General features: G+C 39.2%; 1 protein-coding gene across 1 annotated transcript; it reads left to right on the top strand.

Annotated features, from left to right (window-relative positions):
- Window positions 1-1,574: 1,574 nt before the first annotated feature.
- On the top strand, window positions 1,575-20,792 carry LOC138215839 (guanine nucleotide-binding protein G(q) subunit alpha). Its single transcript, XM_069178265.1, has 7 exons — window positions 1,575-2,604; window positions 10,463-10,647; window positions 14,071-14,225; window positions 14,393-14,521; window positions 15,293-15,422; window positions 16,200-16,353; window positions 16,641-20,792. Exons 1-7 carry the CDS (start codon window positions 2,469-2,471, stop codon window positions 16,829-16,831), a joined length of 1,080 nt encoding a protein of 359 aa, XP_069034366.1. The 5' UTR covers window positions 1,575-2,468; the 3' UTR covers window positions 16,832-20,792.
- The last annotated feature ends 160 nt before the right edge of the window (window positions 20,793-20,952 follow it).

The raw sequence follows: 20,952 nt of genomic DNA on the forward strand, positions 1-20,952 counted from the left end.
AAGTGACACGGTTCTCTAAAGTGCTGTTTTCTCTGCAGTCCATAACAAATACTTTAGTGCACAAGCACATGCTTGGGTAAAAAAAAAAAAAATGCAGTTCAAGTTTGCCTGTTGAAATGTTTGAGGTCCTCCAGTATAATGTATAATCCTTTACTCACTTTAATGTGTCATTGAAATAAGGCAAAACAAAAGCAGCTCATAAAGATAAGTGTCTTCACTTTGCTATAATCTTTAACTCAGACTTAATGGTGCAGGACCCATTTGCCTGCCTCTCAGATTTATGTCATAGATTGTTGAAAGCATTAAAAGTGTGCTGTACAGCAGATCTTTTATGATGCTTTTAAAAAGTCACAGACTTTTTGGAGAAATGCCCTTCTGCTCATTTACCAGAGACTTCTGTTTTCCATTTGAAGGTTTTTAGCTAATGATAGTAGCATGTGGCTATTTTCCAAACTAAGCAACAAAGCAGAATAGTGCAGAGAAGTGATTTGTTCATTCAGTAATACAGGTGGAACTTATCATGTGACCCACCAAGAAACAAAGCTGGAATCTTTTCAGGCAGGCCTTAAACACAAAAAGCTTTTAAACCAAAACTGACACATAAAGCTGGTCAACATGATTTGACAGTCATGGCTCTGGATCTTTTTTTTAACATGTTGCTTGAAACTCAATCTCGTTACTGTATACATGTAGGGTCTAAAAAAAAAAATCTGCTCATGGCCTGAATAAATGCCCAAACAGCTCATGCATTGACTCCTAATATGATTAAATCTCCTTCTTTTTTTTTTTTAAAGGCATACGATTTACATGTAACAAGTAAACAGGGTGGATACAATGCTCACTTCTTAGTCCCAAAATTGCATCATCACACGGTTCTAACATGGCCTCGGATTCAAACAATAAAATACAAGAGATGACTTGTATTTTCAGAAGAGCTGAGACAGCTGCAACTGTCCAATTTGTAAAAATAGTCAAATCTAACAGTTTCAAGGGAGTGATTACAATAAATTAACACAGTGTAATATTTTATGTTGAGGTATTACTCTACGGTGGCCAGTTTATTAGGTAGACTTAGCTAAAAGTAATGCAGCCTAGGACACGGGCTAAAAAAAATAAATGTATTCAGCACAACACAAACTACAGGCTCCAAAATTGTCATAACCTTGAATCAACGCCTTCCTGAACAAAACCATGAACATCACATCCTACATGAAGGTAAACGATTGATGTATGAGACTGCATTAGTTTTAGTTTAGTAAAGGCTACATAAAAAAAAACAACAACTGTATTTTAAGGAAGTCCTGATTAAAAAAAAAAAAACTTTTCCATTTAACTGCTTTTACTTACACATATTGATAACTGAGACTGCTTAAACATTTTCTCCCACAGTCAGCACAAAAAAAACAAAACAAAAAAAAACAACCTGAATTTAAGTGGAGTTGCCCACTGTTACACTCCTGTCCGTGGAGATATGGGGTTCAGCATGTTCATTCATTTTCTATTCCACAGGTTGGGGTATAAACACTTGTGTGGAGCTTGTTTGACGTGACACTCCCCCACCACCTCCCCCCCTAGTCGATGGGAGGCCGACGTCAGCCTGCCAGCGGAGGAGTGGATGGCCTCTGTAATAAAAATACATGAAGAGAATTGAGGAAAAGGAGAAGATTGGCCGGGGGGAAAAGGCAACCACACGGTGTTTATTCCTTTCTTCCCACCCCGGCTGCGGAGCCACGGAAGTGAGCGCTTGTTTTTTTTTTTTAGTCAAACCGGGATATATTCTCGCCGCGTTATCGAGAGCTCCGGCTGAAATGATGTGTTGTGTGTGGCTTTCTTGGTTTTTTTGAGCACACAGATAACTGTACTGTATCCCAGCCTAGCGGATTGGAGTGAAAGTCGGCCATATTCTGCCTCACCACGCCCGGGAGTCGAGCCATTGGAAAATAAACGGACAGCTTTATTCATGTGTTTTTCTGCTTGCCCTCATCCGCAGACGGTAACCGGAACACAAGGGGTTTCGTGGATTGAAAAATATCAACATTGAGGACTTTGAAAAGAGGTTGGCCGGGCACGGATGACAAGGCTTAACGAGATCACACAGGAGGATGTGTCTTAAAATGATCTGTTGATCATATTGAAACGGAAAAGCAGATTATACCAATTAAGATCGCGCAGATATTCCACCGAAACCGCTTTGGACACTATTTTGAAGCTGCCGGAAAGCCCAGAAAGCGAACCGAAACAGGAGGAGGTGGGGAGGGGGGTCAATAATTTCTCAAATATCTTTTTCCTTTCCACCACAATCTGTGCGTTGTTCAAGCTCATTATAAGGGCGGCCACGCGTTATTTGGCATTCACAGGCTTCTGTTGTTTTGTTTTTTTTGCTTTTGTTTTACCAAATCTCAAATCTGGATGAATCAGTAAGAGAGCGGAAAAGTGTGCGTGTTTTTCAAATAAGAAAGGGGGAGAGAATGACCCTGGAATCCATAATGGCGTGTTGCCTCAGCGAGGAGGCGAAAGAAGCCAGGAGGATCAACGACGAGATCGAAAGGCAGCTCCGCCGGGATAAGAGGGACTCACGCCGGGAGCTGAAACTGTTGCTTCTCGGTAAGCTCAGCAGGGCTACACGGGGAAGGGACTGAGAGGAGTGGGGGGGGGGGGGGATGCAAAGCCCAAATTCCTCTCTCTCACCCAAAATACCTTTGTCGGGAGGGGGGTCTACATGTGGGGCTTCCCACCTGAGTGAAGTTGGGAGTGGGTTGATTGAAATGTCTCGGCGTTAGAAGTCGAGTATACAAATTGACAGGTCAGCAGAGGGAAGAGATGTACGGCTTCCAGTGTTGAAACCACCTGATTTGAATAACTGTGACACGGTTTGTATCGAGGAAACAAACGCTTACTAGTTAATGGCATTACCTTTTTACCTAGCCACGCTTTCCCTGGCCTGACTGCAACGTGTGCAGCCAGGCCTAAAGGGCCCGTCCAGGTGGTGTGCTTATGAGTGTGTCAAATGTTGGCGGGGCCAAAGTCTGCGCTTTATTGGGCGTAATCAAAACACTTTTGCAGCTTTACACCCAACCCTGGCAATGATTATGTAACAGGTGCGAGTCTGTAGGGAAAGCTTGCTGTCCTGTAATAAGGTAGAAACCTGCATGTGATGGTATGCTCATGCAGCCATTACGATATGCAGTATTCATTTATTTGAAATCATTCTGAAAGTGACTATAACCCAACATTGCAGTATGGTAAGAGATCCTTTGACTTTTCTTGTCTCAATTTTTCAGTCACCAATGATTCATGATTTAATCTCAGAATTACAGTTCCCTGATGTGTACAAACTTCAGTCATAGTGTTGGTACTTGTTCATTTTCAGTGTTTGGTTGTGAAAGGGAGGGGGGGTATTAGTCATACCGGAGAAATGTGAAGAAAACAAGTCATCTACTTACCATCCAGTTTTTAATTAGATTTTCAGTGGAAAGCCCATTAGATGTGATGGCTGTGGTCCTGGAGAGTGGTGCCAGAAACCTCTCTTCCTGTTCCAGTGCACTCCTCACTCAGTTCCTTATTTAAAAAAGAAAAAGAAAGAAAATTGACCATTTAGATCCTCGGATCCTAGTTTTGCCTCCTGAGGGATGTTTAAGAGAGACTGGGTGAGGAAGGTTTACCTTCGGCCCTGCTGTTTGCACCAAATGATGAACTGAATTCCCCTTAACAGGATTTGAGGAGCTGACTGCCACCACCCTCACTAAATATGGACAAATAATTGCTTTGTTTTTGCCCCTTAATCTCTCTTAATACCCAACAATTCGCTCATTATGTAAACACAATAACAGCCAATGACCTAAACAAAAAAGGGATGGCGTGTAAGATCAAGGACTTAACTATATTTCTCATGACACAATATATTGTATTTATCAAATTATTAGTCACTATCCTTATGTGATGCAAAACACTTTACAGCACAGTCCAAAGAATTCATGATTCATATTCAACACTTACTTTTGAGTAGCAGCTGCTGATCAGTGGGTCCTATCAGCGAAGGCTATTAGATTGCAGAGTGGTTTAGTAGTGTGCCTCTAATGACAGGAAGCTTACAATTAATGTATTTCTATATAGAGCACGAGAAAACACAGTGAGGGCCATTAAGTGGAATAAAACGTTTCTTGCACTGATTAACTTTATATGGGATCTCTACAACACAAAAAAACCCCTCACATTTTCCATCATGATAAAGTTACAGGGAGTAGATTTGACTTTGTGAAGCATTAATTTGTGTACATTTTGGACAGCAGTATAAACACCTTCCTGCTGTTTGGTGTTGTCATGTGAGAGATTTAAGGGATGGCATGGAGAGGCTAGATGGAGTGCAAGCAGGAAATGTAATGTGGTCGAGGCTAAACCAGGACAATTGACCTTTTTAACCCTTTTGGAAAGTAGAGACATTCATACATGCAGTAAGAAGGCACATGTCTGAGCTTCTAAACCAACGATGGCTTAATTAACCGTTTTGATTCAGAACTCATTGAATGTATCAGCTTACACACAGGGCTCTGAATTCACTGTGGAATCGTGTGTTTCTGTTTGTGTGTGTTAATACACATGGACACCACCACTTCTACAACAAGTGTTCGAGTTAACCAGATGAAGGTGTGTGTGTGTGTGTGTGTGTGTGTGTGCGCGCGCGCGCTCTATTTGGCTCCAATAACCCATATTCATTCAGTGTATTGTGGGTTTTCAAACTCACTCATTTCTTCGTGTCCTGTGAGACTTCAGCACAAAACTCTGGTTAAGTTTAGAAGTTTTTCAATTCCTCAGAATGTCCATCACTGGGTTTTTCACAAATCATCATGGCTTTTAAACTTCACTTCAAATCTTTTCAGGTGGCTAATTGCTTTGTGTCCGCAGGGACTGTGTATGAAACACACGCAACACAATAAATGAGAACATTGCAAGCGTTTCAACCATCCACTTTATGTCTCTGATTAGAAGGTTGTAAACCAAGAACAGAAACACACTGACTTTAACACTCATTTAACCTGGATAGATGACAGATGAATAGTTTACTAGTAACAGTTTGAAAGAGTTGTTGCTGCAGGAGAGCAGTTTAATGCTAGATAAAAAAGGCTGCACAGAGAAAGATGACTTGGGGAAAAGTCTAATTATAAGATCAATGTTCACCAAAGGAGAAGTCCCATAAGGATGGACATCTCAGCCACAACCAAGTCAAATTTATCTGTTCCAGAAATTCATCAACATGAACACATTCTTTCAAAAGAAAATTGTTGTCATAATCCACAAGAACACCTTGGACTTTTCATTGTTCACTGAAAAGTAAACACAGAAAAGTAATTTAGTTAAAGTAAACTCTTTAAGTGTGACATTCGGTCTGGCATATGCATGATAATGTTGTAATGTCATTGGCATCGGCTGATAAAGTTTAAAATGAAATATCGGCATCAGCCCAAAATTAAAATTTTTGCTAATTGAATAGCCCGGTTGGAATAGGATGGTTTAATTAGGCCTAAAAGCTCAATGGTGCTCTTGTGTCTCTTGAGCGTGAAAGAGGATGCAACAATATGTCTGCAGTGTGGACATTTCATAAAGGGTGCGAAGCAAGCTGCTATTTGCAATGATTACTCAGTGTTGGTCGTGTGAGGAGAAACCAAATTGCACTCCTTCAACACTACAATGATTGCCCATTTGTTGGAAAATCAGTTTAAAAAAAATCCAATACTGTGCGTCCCTTCTTTGGGGGAAAGGAAAGTGACAGAGTTGAAAGAAGGTACAAAGAGTGTCGACATAACTTTAGCTGAGATTCCAAAACTGTGCAGGCATGAGATGTATAAGATGAACTGATGGAGGTGTAGGACAGACTTAGCGGAGACTCGAAAGAAATAGAGATCTGTGTTTTTCAACAATGTCAATGATTAAGATACATACTCAAATTAATCTCTTAAGAGTATTTTTTTGTTGTTCAAAAACATGACTACATGGTGGTTTTGTATGTTTTAGCACATTGGCTGACTATGCTGCTGACCATGTGTCAATTTTTGTTTTTTGAGAGATCTTTTTACTTTCCCAGCAACCAGTGTTTTCGTACAGTGTGAAAATCAAGGACTTTCTAGATAACCGTCAATATTTTTTCACAATTGAGTTTAAACTTTATTGTGGTTGCAACAAAAGTTATTTGGAAATTGCCTTACTGAGACCATAGTGCAGGAGGAGGAACAGGACAATTGAACACTTACTGAACATTTTTGTGGAAGCAAATAATGCAGGTGCGAGCAGGGATGTTATGAGAACTCTGCTTGTTGTGTTAAAGGATGCTCTGACATCAAAGAGTCACAAATCAGCTGCAGAACCATAACCTTAAAAATAATATTCCCATGGTTCTTTCTGTTACATTCATTTTTTCTTAATGATTTTGTGGATCATGAGTACGACATACTAGTGCTACTTTTGCCTTGCTGGAATATATTTACTGTGCAAATTCAGCACAAATTTTATAACTAAATTAAATCGGTCATGAAAATCCACACACCTGACTCCTTGAATTAGCTTTGAGGTCTGGAACATCTGTTGACACTCAAATGGGTTAAAGATGAATAATTATCAGGCTTGTCTACATCTAATTTAAAATTGCTCAATTACAAAAGTGGCACAGCCTAACTTCAATCCTCCAGAGACCACTGAACCTAGTTTTTGTTGCCACACACTTACACATGCATATTCACATACACAGACAGAACTATAGAGAAGCTGGATGACAGCCAGTACACTTATGAACAACTTTATATTATATCAAGACCCCGCTAGTCACAAAAACAGGTGCTAGCCTTTGTTAGTTTTGCGCAGCTGAACTTTTAAAATCATTGCAGCATTGCAGCATGTAGAGTCTGCAACTTTGTAATTTAGACTCTCAAATTCTACATCATCTGTAACAAATATTTGTAAAAGTGTTAATCCACCCAATCACTATTAGCTGCTTTTATCAGCCAAATGAAAGCTGTGGGAACTTTGTCAAGGCTACAACTGAACAAAGTCCACCTCAACTTTTTACAAGCCTTTAACAAACACATGGTTGTAATTGTGAAAGGAAGCCCTGGAGATGTCATATGATTCTTGTACAAATGCCACCAAGTTAACAGTGCAGCAACAGAAAATGCAGGAAACTGGAATTTTTATCATTTGGACTTGGATTCAGTTTCAGTATGAGAGGTCATGTCACATTGTAACATATCATAGTATCAGCATTTTTCTGGTATAAATCAGGTCTTGATATTGGCACGATGGTCAGGATGTGAACGACATATTTTTCTAACTTATTACTGCATTATTGTTTATCTAGTTGTCAGAAACAAAAATATTCATACTGTGAATGCTGCTGGAGAGAATGAGAATGTGGTCTAGTGAGGTATTTGGTACACCACAGTATTTTTACATGTTATTTTTATAAGTTCCTTCTGCTTAATTAAAGGTGACATTTATTAAACACTAGTCAGAAGCCAAGCTGAGAATTAAGGCTGACACTGAGACTAGCTGACACTGATGCTGTGATATATTCAGGAGCTATTGAAATGCACAACTTCCAAGACATGTCTGATGGCCAATAACCAACCATCTTTGTAATAATCGTTGTGATTACCTTAATGTTTTAAGCATTGGGCAGCTAACAGTCAAGTTTCCAATGTCCAGATTATCATATAATTAAAGAAACACAAAGACCAGATTGTGTTTTTTATTTTATTTGTTGTCCCTCTCTGAGTCCAACTATGTTCAGGAGTCCTGGGGCACTCTATACTGACCTCAGATGGGATACTGATTCATACACACCCGTCTTAAACAGGGGTTGATCCTGGGACACTGCATTGATTTGAAAGGTGACTCAGCAGCCACTAATGGCCAGTGCACACTCAGACATAGCATATTTGCTGTCTCTATCTTTTTCAGTGCTACTCGTTGGTATAATAGAAACGATCCATTAATACCAAAATGTGGTCAGGCGATCCTTGCTGTATAGCCACCCCATTTTTCTGTAGCCTAAAGTAACATGTATGAACTACTATAGTCTTGTGAGTACCTTACATGTGCTGTGTTTGAAGAGCCAGTGGTCGATCAGAACACAAGAGCAACCCAGAGCCAAAACCCATTGGCACAGTTAATTGAAGTTTGTGAGATTACTCACTGTTCCACTTTGCCTGTTTAAAAAAAATAGTGTCTCTATTTCCAGGGTGAATGCCACGGGGCCTTAATTCTTGTTAACACTATTTGCGGTCTCTAATAACTGCGACTTGCCATTGAGGTTAATGTAATAGTTCATCATAAAACTCTTGCTCACCCACTGCCACAACAAAGGTGAACATGTCAAAGTGCACCAAGGATAACACAATAGTCTGTGCATTCCATAGAGCCATTAAAAGGAAGCATACTTATTCCAAATCGCATCATTTTACTTCAGATGTTGTGCTGTCGATTGCAACGTTTATGACCAAGAGGGTCAAAGTTTTTGGTGGAATTTTATGAAGTAGTATGTTCATTGACTGTTAATAAAAGTGTCCATAGCTTCTGCGTCTATAAAATGAGGCCAGTGCCCAAGTGTCATAAACTGCAATACCACCAAAATTACAAAAAAGCCTCCGGCTCCATAGACTACCATTCAAAGGCTCTCATGAAATACAAAATCAATATTTTTTTTTCCATAAGTTCTAATGGTGTTGTTAGCTAAAGTCCCTCTTTCTTATTAGTTTTCTGTCCATCTGAAAATAACCCCACCATTATTTAGAAACTTGGCCTCAAAAAGCCATGATTTTTGGGGCATGTCTGTTTGATGGACAGACCTGTAGTGCAGTCAAGTTTCAACAATTGGTGGGCGGGAGTCAGATCAAGTCAGATCAACCGCTCGCTCCTCCCCAAATCGTCCAAATATGGTCACCTCTGGCTCAGAAACCGCTCTGAAATAACAAGGTGGTGGCGGCCGAACTCTGAACTCAAAGCTTCATAGTGACAGTTCACAAACCAATGGGTGACTTTGCAGTTGGTTGCCGCTTAAGTATGTCCCAATTGTATGCATACTGCATGCGACAGTGCATACTTTGTAAGGGTAGCTACAGTACATACTAAATTAAAGAGACAAAATGTGCAATTCAAATCGCAGCTGTATGACAGAGACAGACAGTTGCACTGGACTGCTGCACACATTTCTTGACCACTGACATGCAAAACACACACACACACACACACACACACACACACACACACCTTTCTGGCAGTGTTATTTAGGAGTTAGCGGTGTGGTAAAGTTAGACCGCTCACTTGGTCTGCCAAGATTCTCAATGAACCAAAGAGAAAACTACACCCCTGCTTCTTCACACCCAAATAGCTCCTGTCACCACTGAGAGATGTTGTTCTTGGTCTGTCACCAGACCAAGCAAACAGGCTGAGAGGAAAGTAGCCAGCACATAATATTATATGTGTGACTAAGTGAGTACACACTGTATGTCTGTGTGCATGTACTGTACATCTGTGCGTATAAATGTGGGCGCACATGTTTTTTCCAAGACTACATGTTGTATTAAAGAACAATCTTTGTACACATGTACATTTTGAATACATTTTAGAATCATTTTAATTCTCAAATACAATTAAATCTACATTTTCAGGGATTACAGTATTTGTATTAATCAGTATTTATTTATTAACATCCGATCAAATGACTATCTGCTTTTATTTCTGTATTTTCTAGGCCCGAAATCCATTCTGATAAATACTTATGGACACAGCAGACAGCTGTTGGAACAGAAATGTTCACGTAAACCCACAATACTCAGTACCCAATAGCAGACAGACAAAGTTATTGACTAAATGCTTAACATGCTGCATTTATCTTCTATAGGACCAGCCTTTTCTCCTACTATTGGTGGAGACCAAAACAGAGCAAAATAAATAGTGAATATTGGACATTCATCACGGTCAAAAACGTGACTTAAAACGAGTACCAGTGTTTCTCCATGTCTGCGGCTGTGTAAATAGAAAACTGCTTCCTCATAAGGATTTCATATCCACATAACTAGAATCTCATCATCAGTACATAATTCCCCATTGATGTATCCAACATAATGCACTACTAACATTAAAAATTTATCTAATGGTCACATCGAAAGTAGAAAAAGCATCACTGACAAATAGTACAGAATATATTCTGTATTTGGGCCCGTGACTGGCCAAGCAGCCTCTCCAACGAGATTTTAATGGCTGTCTTCTAAGTAATTGTTTTATTGTGATAAAAACAGCTTTTGTCATGTTTTTGCCTATGGAGGTCCAGAAAAATCTTAAATGACTGGGTGTCCATTTAAGGAGTATGAATGCTGACACAGGAGATTAAATGTGTTGTCTGGCTGAATGAAACCCAGCACAAACCTACTAAATAAATAAACTCTTTGTCCCCTTTTCCTGTCTCCTTTCTCAGGCACTGGAGAAAGCGGGAAGAGCACATTCATCAAACAGATGAGGATTATCCACGGTGCCGGTTACTCCGACGAGGACAAAAGGGGTTTTACTAAACTGGTCTATCAGAACATCTTCACAGCCATGCAGGCTATGATCCGAGCCATGGAGACGCTCAAGATCCCCTACAAATATGAGCACAACAAGGTAGATGAGATCACTCGAGCCATTTCAAATTCCCCAAGTGAAAGGACAATGGTAGTCAAGGGTGACAGATGGTTTAAGAAATAGAGAGAGAGACTCTACAAAGTGGCCACAGCGTGCTTGCATATTTTTAGAGTGCCGTCTATCTTATGGGGAACAGCCATCCATAATCATTTCCTGTCCTTTTTACACTTCCTGTGTCCTTAAAGCACGCCAGTGCTCCATCATACCCTGTGTGTATTTGTTTGCTTGTTTCGGTGCACTCAAATCCATGCGTGCATGTACACACACAAATACATCTATACAAACAAATAAGAGAGGCCTGCCCTACACTATTCACCCAAATTTGACCTTTAGTTTCTGTAACTATCACGTCAGCTGGGCCTTCTTTCGCCTTTTTTATTTGTCCGAGTTACCCTTGCCGTCATAGCAAGCTGTTGGTAGCTGTTACAGTGACCTCTTACACACAGATTATTCCCTGTATGAGTGACGAATGAAAGGAAATGGGAGTATAGGAGTCATCACCTTGGCAACACTTTTTTTTTTTTTTTACAAATCAGACCATTTTAGGTGACAGCTGACCAGGTGCTTGAGTTTCTCCGTGCCAGGCCACAGCCTGGTCGGGTTTTGTAGAGATTTTAATTTGGAAGAGTTGATGAACTATTTAGTAGATTTTAGTTTGAGATCCTGGACTGAGAGCCAGTAAGTATTTTATTCATAATGTACAAAACAAAATATGCTATTCAAAGTGACATGAATATAACACATTGATTGTGTAGATATTAAAAGTGTCTTTAATACCGTCACATTTTATGAGCATCATCATTTCCTACAAGTTGCCACTGGCTCCTATTTGCTGCATTAGATTCCTGTTTCAGGCATTGCTTAAGTATTACTGGACAGTTCAGAAGAGTTGATTGATGCATTCAGTGATAATTTATATTAGAGGTCAGATGTTGTTGATTTTTTTAAGTGCGATGTGTTCAGTTATAAGTATTTGGGTATGTATTTCTGAATATTCTTTGAGGGCAGATTATTGAGGGCTCCTTGTAAGGTAACAGGGTGCCACATGACAAATGCTACTGCATATTGTTTGAATTTCAACTACTGCTCAGGCATACAATGTAATGTAAGACAGCACACCTTCATGCTAGTGAAGACGCAGACTGTAAGAACCAGTCCAAAAGTGTATTAATAATTGCAAGAAAATATAATTGCAACAAAATACGTGTTATAGTTTTATATGTATATAAATGTAACCGTTTCCTTTAGATATCCAGTGAAAACTAACAAATTACTGTGGTTTATTGATCATCTGCGCTTTTCTGACCAAGCCACTTCCACATGACTGAAGTCACTCCCCTTTTAACACCTAACTCCTCCACTTATCAGCCATGCTTGTTGTTGCCGCGTGTAAATTAGAACGCACATCATACCGTTGCGCAGCATAACAATATGACATCATTATGTCAACAAGTTGGAATATTTCCATTATCACTATATTAATTTTGTTTATCATATAGAAATTATACAGTTATTACTGTAAACAATATAATATGGCATAGCCTCAGGAGCCAAATCACAAACACCTGTTTGCCATGTGTGCTTTAGATAACACTTTAAAATGACACCACTACTTGGAGTTAGCTTGGTAAAGGCCATTCATCTCCGCTTGTGGTGGAAGATCTTTTTCCACACTTGCTTTCGCTTCCCGTCCCTTGTGTGCATGCTCATGAAGAATAAAACCAAAAGTGAAGTTACAGTGATAAGAGATCACTTTGTTTCACCCTCTTTAGCACAATTTTAAATGTTGTTATATATTACCTACATAGGCTTAGTAAAGCAAATGCTGCTATAATCACATTTTTGAAAAGAAAATACAAGTAACAGTTTTTAATGTAGTGCTTTTTTTTTTAAAATCCCTGCATTTCATTGTACAGTAACTCCAGTTAACCACCTTCTTCTTCATACTGCACATATCTGATGTATTAGAGAAGCCAGTTTTAGGTTAGTGTGTACCAGTGTGCATGAAACATTCAGTACTCAGCATACTTAATTATCTGTAATGAAATCTGAGTTATATATATGAAAACAAACAACAAAACTACAAAAATACATAGTATGCCTGTCATACTATGTACCCAACATCCCTGTGCTCTCATACACGAGGTTAAAATGGGAAGTATTTTATCTTTGACAAAGGAGTTTACTGACATCACAAAGGAAGTGAAACCAGTCGATCGTGTTTACGCTGTCTCTCTGGGCTTTTGTAGTAAATGTCACTATCATAGGAAAGTGGGATTTATAACACATTTAAATAGGTCACTGTCCTCAGACGCTTACCATCCCATCATGTCCTACGTCCACATGTCTCAGTCGTGTTTAGCTGCTGGGTCTCTAAACTTGCTCAGTGGGCATCATGCAGACTCGATTACATGAGACACGATGAAAACAATGTTTGGTCGTCTGGTGCTGGCGTTTAAGGTCAGAAGTGACCTGTTAAGAAAATGTTTGTGCAGTGTTACTATTGACCTGCAGGTAGATCATCATTGGTTGAGTTAGTTAATGAAAATCTTCATCATTTAAGTGAAACAGATTTATTTTTATTTTTTTTGCTATGCTTATGTTTTTCCAGTACTGCCTGCCAGTTCTGTAATCACTATATTCTTCATTCTAGCCTACGGTGCGTCTACTTAAGCATCTTGTGTGGTTAATGAGAGTTGGTTGAGTAGGGGTTCTATAGGTGGCTGTCATGTATAATAAATGCGAATAAACCTTTATGCTAATGCACTGTGTCTACTAACTCCACTTGTGGGAATTTTCCAAATAGACTTTATGATTGTGAAAATAAAATTAAACATAAATTAAAATGTATGACGTTGACCTGCTCTGCATCGCTACAAATATGGCAGAAAAGTTTTACTCTGCCATGTTAGCGTTACAGTTTTGCTGAATTGTCTTGTATAAGTATAAAAGGATTAATCATGTCTGTTCAGCCACATACACAATGCGAGCATGAAGTATCCCATCCTAATTATAAAGAATACCAGTGCAGTGCTGTATGTGAAACCGTTTCGCCATCCAGGCACATGTTGATCTCTTTCCATGGGACACAGGAGAGTTTTAATAGGAATCTGGGGCGGCAAAACTTTCCCCTTAATAGTACCAGTGGGATTTCAGCTTGAAATATTAGGTCCATGCTGAGCCCTGGGGGTGCAAGGAAATTTCTGGATATAGAATATGTGAGAGAGCGAGACAATTAACCAGCACTAATTAGGACTGCACAACCCCTACACTTATTGTTTTTTTTACATAAATGAAATTGAGTGACTTTTTGATGAATTAAGTTTGTATTATTGTTTGGCACTGTTGATATAAATGTCAGTCTCAGTCAATCATGGCATTTCTTGTTATGTTTTCCACCAGGGTAACGCCAACATTGTGAGAGAGGTGGACGTAGAAAAGGTCAACATGTTCGACAATCCTTACGTCGACGCAATCAAGAGTTTATGGAATGACCCAGGCACCCAGGAGTGTTATGATCGAAGGAGGGAATACCAGCTCTCCGACTCCACGAAATAGTGAGTAGAAACCGTTCACTTGATACAGGCGTCCGAATCAACTCAGGGTTATAAGAAATCTCAGGGAAGACTTTTCTAGATGTGTTTAAGGTAAATTAGACTCTCATTCTGTGGATGGTTTCCATGATGACAAATCCTGGATTATTTTTTATTCCCTGTCTCTTTAGTTACCTGAACGCGTTGGACCGGATCGCTGAACCGTCCTATCTTCCCACCCAGCAGGATGTGTTGAGGGTTCGAGTCCCAACTACAGGCATTATTGAATACCCATTTGACCTGCAGAGTGTCATATTCAGGTGAGATGGGACACACGTTCAGGTTCTGAAAATATGATGGCGCTTTTGAAGACTTTTCAACTCTGGAATTAAGCAAAGCTCAGACAATGTTCAGTGGAACGTTTAGTCCTTTAGCCATTTATATGATAATATAATAATAAACTTCAACAAGAACTACTGATTGAATGAAAAGGAGATGGGAGTCAAGCCAATGTTTTAATGATATGTTCACACGACAGCAATACTGTGTATGTCATAGGTGGAAAGGTGCAAAGTATGTTTAGGCACCTATAGATATTAGATATTGGCATGTGATCTCCAAATTATTTTAGAACCTTTAAAAGTCTCATATTTGACACCCTTCCTGTGTTTTATTTGCAGTTTTGCCACCATAAGAAGATATTTTTGTGGTTTTAAATACTAAAAATGATCTCAATATAGATTTACATCTTCTCTTGAAGCTCGTCTCTGGTGCTCTACCAAAACTGGGCTGTGTTGTGTCTTTGGAACGCATTGATATCAGTGACTCTTTCTTCTGATTGGCTGACTCTTTTTTGCATGATGTAAAGTAATAAGATGTGCTTAATATGTAATGCAGCATTTTTACATTGTGGTATTGCTGCTCTTGCTCATGATTTGAGCATATTTGTTTTTATAAAGTAGAAATTCAAATGATGTGTCATGACATTTGAATCACCACTGGTCAAAATGGGCTGATCCAAACAAACTTGTTAACACTTTGAGGGCTTATAGTGACTCTTTTCTCTTTCCTGGATGTACCTTCTGTGACAGGATGGTGGACGTTGGAGGTCAGAGGTCGGAGAGGAGGAAGTGGATCCATTGCTTTGAGAACGTCACATCCATCATGTTTCTGGTAGCGCTGAGCGAGTACGACCAAGTTTTGGTTGAATCAGACAATGAGGTGATTGATCTACTATTGTAAACATAAATAAAATCAAACAAAATTAACAAACAAAAACAATTTCTCCTTTCAAAAAGCTTTTTTATTTCATATCGTGGAGAAGACGAGTTGTCTCTGAAGTTGAAAAGCTTTCCATATTTAAAACAATGGAAATCAGTTTCTTGTCCTGCTTGGCAGTGCTCCACTTCTTTTTCCCTTGGAAAGCATTTGTAAATGATCAGCCAGCTGTTTTGAATACCGCCTCAGGCCACATTTCCTTCTTAAGAGTATATAGCGTGTGTCAGTTTGTTAACGTGTATTAATGAGCAGGTGTGCATTCATATGCGTGTCATCTGTTTTTGTACTTGTGTCTGTTTCTTCCATTGTTACTGTGAGCCTGCATATTGCAGAAAGACAAGACCGACCAGCTGCATGTCCTCTATCCTGGAGTCAATTAGATTAGCTGTTATAATCTTCAGAAAACTTTCTGTTTAACACACTATAGCGCTATAATGTCTGAGGCTTGCTTTCCCAAAAGGTTGTTTTGTTCAATTAAACACTGAAATCAAGTGCACAGGAGAAATTAATGACATGACTGCCCTTCTATCTCATCTTTATTGTTCTCCCACTGGCACGCTAAAACGTTTATTAAAATCTTCACGTAATGAGGATGAAAGACTGTGGTTTAATTAAGTGATTAACTGCCTCTCTCTTTCTGTATGTCTTCACCCCCTCACTACACACACACACACACACACACACACACACACACAACATTGACACACACTCTGTGTGCAGAACCGGATGGAGGAGAGTAAAGCTCTGTTTAGGACGATAATCACGTACCCCTGGTTCCAAAACTCCTCAGTCATTCTGTTCCTCAACAAGAAGGACCTGTTGGAGGAGAAGATCATGTACTCTCATCTGGTTGACTACTTCCCAGAGTATGATGGTGGGTGTCAGCAGCATGGTAAACAAATGTTAAAACAAGTAGTGTCATCTTTTTAATACATTTTTAACTGCTAGTTTATGAGAAGAGAGAAGAGGAGAAAAATAATTGTAAAAAAAATTCCACAGGCATCTCCACAGGTCTACTTGCAATAGTGTCCAAAAAACTTCCAGGAAAAAAAAAAAAGCCACTGATAGATTGAATGATTGGTAAGCCTCGTGATGTTTTATGACTAGGTTGTCGTCACCACTAGCACATGTACTGATAGACCGTATTATTCCCCTCTCCAGGTCTGCAGAGGGACGCCCAAGCAGGGCGAGAGTTCATCCTCAAGATGTTTGTGGACCTGAATCCAGACAGCGACAAGATCATCTACTCTCACTTCACCTGCGCCACTGACACAGAGAACATCCGTTTCGTCTTTGCGGCCGTCAAAGACACCATCCTGCAGCTCAACCTGAAGGAGTACAACCTGGTGTAGAGCGGAGCAGGGCTTGCAGCTACAGCTCCTCAACACACACTGACTGACGCAATCTGTGAAAAGAGAGATCATATACACACCTGCATAAAATAATCGGAGAAAGAAAAAAAAAATCTAATGGTTGCATGATAGTAATTTATTTGCCATTAGTGATCTCTTGGTCCTCAAGGGTGAGCAGAGTAAATGTTATCTTGCTATTTAAGGAGTTGATGAAAAATCGGGAGAGGGGGTAGGATGTTTGCAGGTGTTGGGAAAGGAGCTGGAACGATGCAGTCTCCTACCTGCATTTTTTTATAAACAAAAAACTTTTTTTTTTTCTTTTCTTTTTTTAAAGCCTCCCTCCTTACCTGTCGTGTCTTCATGAGCGTTTACCTCTTTGCCCAATAGGAAATCATGTAACAGATCTCTGATTGACAGCTTTTCCTTAAACAGACTGATTGGCATGTAAGTAGGCATAAACTGTGAGTTTTAAATGATTTCAGATTGACTTGATATTGATTGACTTTAATCATTATTCTTATTACATTGAATTGACTTTGGTACCATTCAATGAGTAGAGCTTATGCGACTGTGGAAATGCATCCCCCAGGTTTGGGGGAAAATAGCCGGAGTCATACGCTGGGCGACAGTCATGTGATAGTTCTCCGTCATCGACAAAACCATCAGGCTCAGAAATGTGAGAGAAATTGGCTTTAAAAATGCTTTCTAAGCTTTGAGCGAAGAGGTGAGGAGGCACACGGGGACCTCTGCCCTGTCATGTGAAGATGAATCAAAATGGTGACGGTCACTTTAAACAGACTGAGAGAAGCTGAGGAGGTAATAATTTATGAGATGATATTATTAAATGATTATCTTCAACTGTGCCACATTAACGCTTTCTATTATGATAATATGTATATTTATTGCGCTGTTAACTACTTCAATGAAAAGTGATGAGGACAGGATAGAGCAGGGCAGGGCTAATGAACGCAGAAGGAACGGACTGCCTGACTTTACTCTCCGACGTATTGATCGACCAACCGATTTCTGCAGTTTTTGAGGTATTCAACAAAGTCAGTGGTATTCTCTCCCCCATACATACAGATCCCCACAGCGTGGACTGACTTAAGATACAGTTAGTTAGCAGGCCATTTAAGAGGAGGCAGCCAGCCACCGGATTAAACTGCTTGAACTGTCCAATCGCAACCTTGCGCGTGGGCTATGAACCCCTCCCCCTTTGGCCTGCGGACTATCCAGTCACATTTTAGCTGTAGCTTTGTAATCATCCAATCACAGCCCGGCTGTCTTGACTGTTGTACTTCATTAGCAGTGGAGAATGCATTTGCCTAGTTCTTATGTAAAAGAGCAGAGTGTTGATGTTGAGTTTGTACCAAAGTAAGCCCTTCTTGTTTCTGATTGGCACCTCTTATTTGCAATTCCTCATTCCCAATTTACTTTGAGTATTTTTTTGTAACAGTTCCCTTGAACATAAACCTGTATTTTACATTTATTGAGGCATAGTGCAATTTTGAATGCTATAATCATTGTACACACATCTCTCTCTATATATATGGCAGCATCTTTGTTGGCTTTGTAATCATTACTTTTTTGGCAGATTGAATGTGCGGTATTGAAAATATGTATCTATGTAATTGTATTGTATGTCTAATAGCTAATTCATTTTTGGAAGAAACAATATGTTATTGACATGTTTGTTTTTGTTTCTTTTTTTTTTGAAGAGGAGAATGTACATTTTGTGTTTTTATTTCTCAGCAAAGAAACATTGTTCAGCTTCAGAACTGCTTAAAAAAGATTATTATTATCCAACAACAGATCAATTAGTTTGCCAGTACTTACACTAGCCATTTTGTTAAATTGACTTTTATATGAGAAACTGCAGACTGAATCTAATCTACAGGGCTAATTTTAATAGTTTAGCTCTTAACTGGCTTCAGGAACAGAGCACTTGTCAAATAAGTGTAATTACATCACTCATTGATTCTTATTCTTTTATATTTAATTTTATTACACTGCTTCTCAATAAGTATTGATCAGCTTTGAAATTCCTTTGTCTAACCTGCACATGTGATCCTCAACACTCCCCACCCCAAACATCAACCACCTTCTGTAGGCAAGATGTTTTATTTCTCATGGTGGGCGGGAGGCAGGTAAAGTGTTGATAAATATCCTGGTAAGGATATTTAATTATTTGTGCTAATAGATGGGAATACCATCACTCTTTCCACTCTTCCAAATACTGATAGAAACTCAGTATTGTACACACAAAAAAAATTACATTATTTGGCCTAATTAGAATGGTACATTTACAGGTGCTTTTTTTAAATTTCTTTATTTACGTCATTTCCATCTTGATTGCCATCATTTCCTTAGAATGTACAGTATTATTTTAGATTTTATTTATGAGATGACAACACAAGAGAAAATACACAACAGTTCACGTGTACATATTGCCTTATTGAATAAGCTGTGCCTCTGAAGTCCCATGCAAGGCACCTGTGTTTTTATGAGAAGTGAAGCTAGTGCAGCCAATAATGTCCTGTTGTGCAGCCGGAAGATTGTTTGGTTTTGGCTTGGTGGTCTTTCTTTGTTATTCTGCGCTATAAGAAGCCCTGGGAACAGCTTTGAAGTGTAGAACAGCTTTGAAGTGTAGCTCATGTAGCTGATATGACATAAATTACAGGACATTATAAGCACATCATGAGTCAATTGTAATCACAACACACTTTCTATGGATTTCGTAATGTTGTCGCATCAGATACATGTCTTAAAATCCATGCCACAGTGCATTATAATGCGTTGAACTGCCTGGTATGACTATGATTCAACAACAGGGCTCGTCACCCATCGGCACGTGTAGATTGTGCTTGAAAAGTGTCACAATCTGGACCATCGGCAGCCACCTGCTGAGAATTTAACAGCCGCTCTGGCAACCCTCGCTTAGAGCTCCCGTTCTCAGATATTTCAGCTGGCTGTTGAAATTGCATACAACGTTAGTTGATTTTTGCAAAAGGGCAACAGGCACGGCAACAAGTTAATGTCCTGTCCAATTCACAGTGTACTTGAAGTAAATCAAGATCTTACAGTAACCACTTATCAACAGCAGCGCCTAACAGGACACACTGGGGTCTTCACACATTTTACTGAATGTTAAAAAGGTATTATTCTGCTTGTTGTTGCCAGAGATGTTTTGAAGCTGGACTGTAGTTTAAATTTATCAGTGTTGATGATCGCTTGTAGTAGATTTGGCAGTAATCAGTAACTTTTGTCCCTGCTGTTGTAAAGTGGGTATTTACACTGTCCCTGTTACTTAAAGGGAAAATCCTTGTTTACACAGTTCACATGCTGCTTTCAACCCACAGAGCAGAAACTCTACACCAAAAACCTGTTGTGTCAACTGATCTGAGATCTGATATTCATTGTCTTGTTTTGATTTTTTTTTTTACATAACAATGAAACAATGAAAATAGATGCTAACAAAACAGTATTACACTTGATGAAATGTAAATTATATTTGGATTTTGTCATAAATCTGCACCACAGATGAGTGTTTCCAACCTTTCATGTTCACATCATCACTCTGAGGGAGATCTTGTGAGTTAAGTTGAGCCTGGATTTTCCCTTTAAGTGAGCAAAGACGCATAGTAGACGAACTCTGCTGTTTAAATATCATGCAGTATGTTCCAGAGCAGTTCAGTGTTACGCAGACTGAGACCTGAGACCTGCAGGGTTGGGAAAAAAAAGTAACGTCTCTATTACTCAAGTGTGAGACGCATCATCTAATTGTTTTCAGCTAGCCTCCTTTTGGGTTTCCTTGCCTCCAAATCCTGAAGATATGAGGTTTAATCACAATTTTTGGAAAAAGTGTTATGATCTCCATAATAATTGTGTAAAATGTTTCCTGTATCCATAAACTCGCACTCCTTCAACATGTTTCTGAATGAAGCAACATGTTTCTTTTCAACTCTTGTTGACTCTGATTTTTATTTTCTTACACGTCAGTGATACAGTTGTCATTTCTGATTTGCTTTTAAATGTCATTACTGACTGCTATAGTTCAGTTCAAAACACAAAGCCTCGTGGTTTGTTGTGTTTTTACATTTGTATTACAAACCTCTGCAAGC

Source organism: Embiotoca jacksoni, unplaced genomic scaffold, assembly GCF_022577435.1.
Source record: "Embiotoca jacksoni isolate LCO1_2020_lvr unplaced genomic scaffold, fEmbJac1.0.p SCAF_8, whole genome shotgun sequence".
Classification (NCBI taxonomy): domain Eukaryota; kingdom Metazoa; phylum Chordata; class Actinopteri; family Embiotocidae; genus Embiotoca; species Embiotoca jacksoni.

Bases quoted from the DNA above. Each gene is read 5' to 3' on its own strand.
- LOC138215839 (XM_069178265.1), top strand. From the start codon at position 2,469: ATGACCCTGGAATCCATAATGGCGTGTTGCCTCAGCGAGGAGGCGAAA. The intron at 2,605-10,462 runs GTAAGCTCAGCA...CTCCTTTCTCAG, and splicing joins GCTGAAACTGTTGCTTCTCG to GCACTGGAGAAAGCGGGAAG. The intron at 16,354-16,640 runs GTGGGTGTCAGC...TCCCCTCTCCAG, and splicing joins CTACTTCCCAGAGTATGATG to GTCTGCAGAGGGACGCCCAA.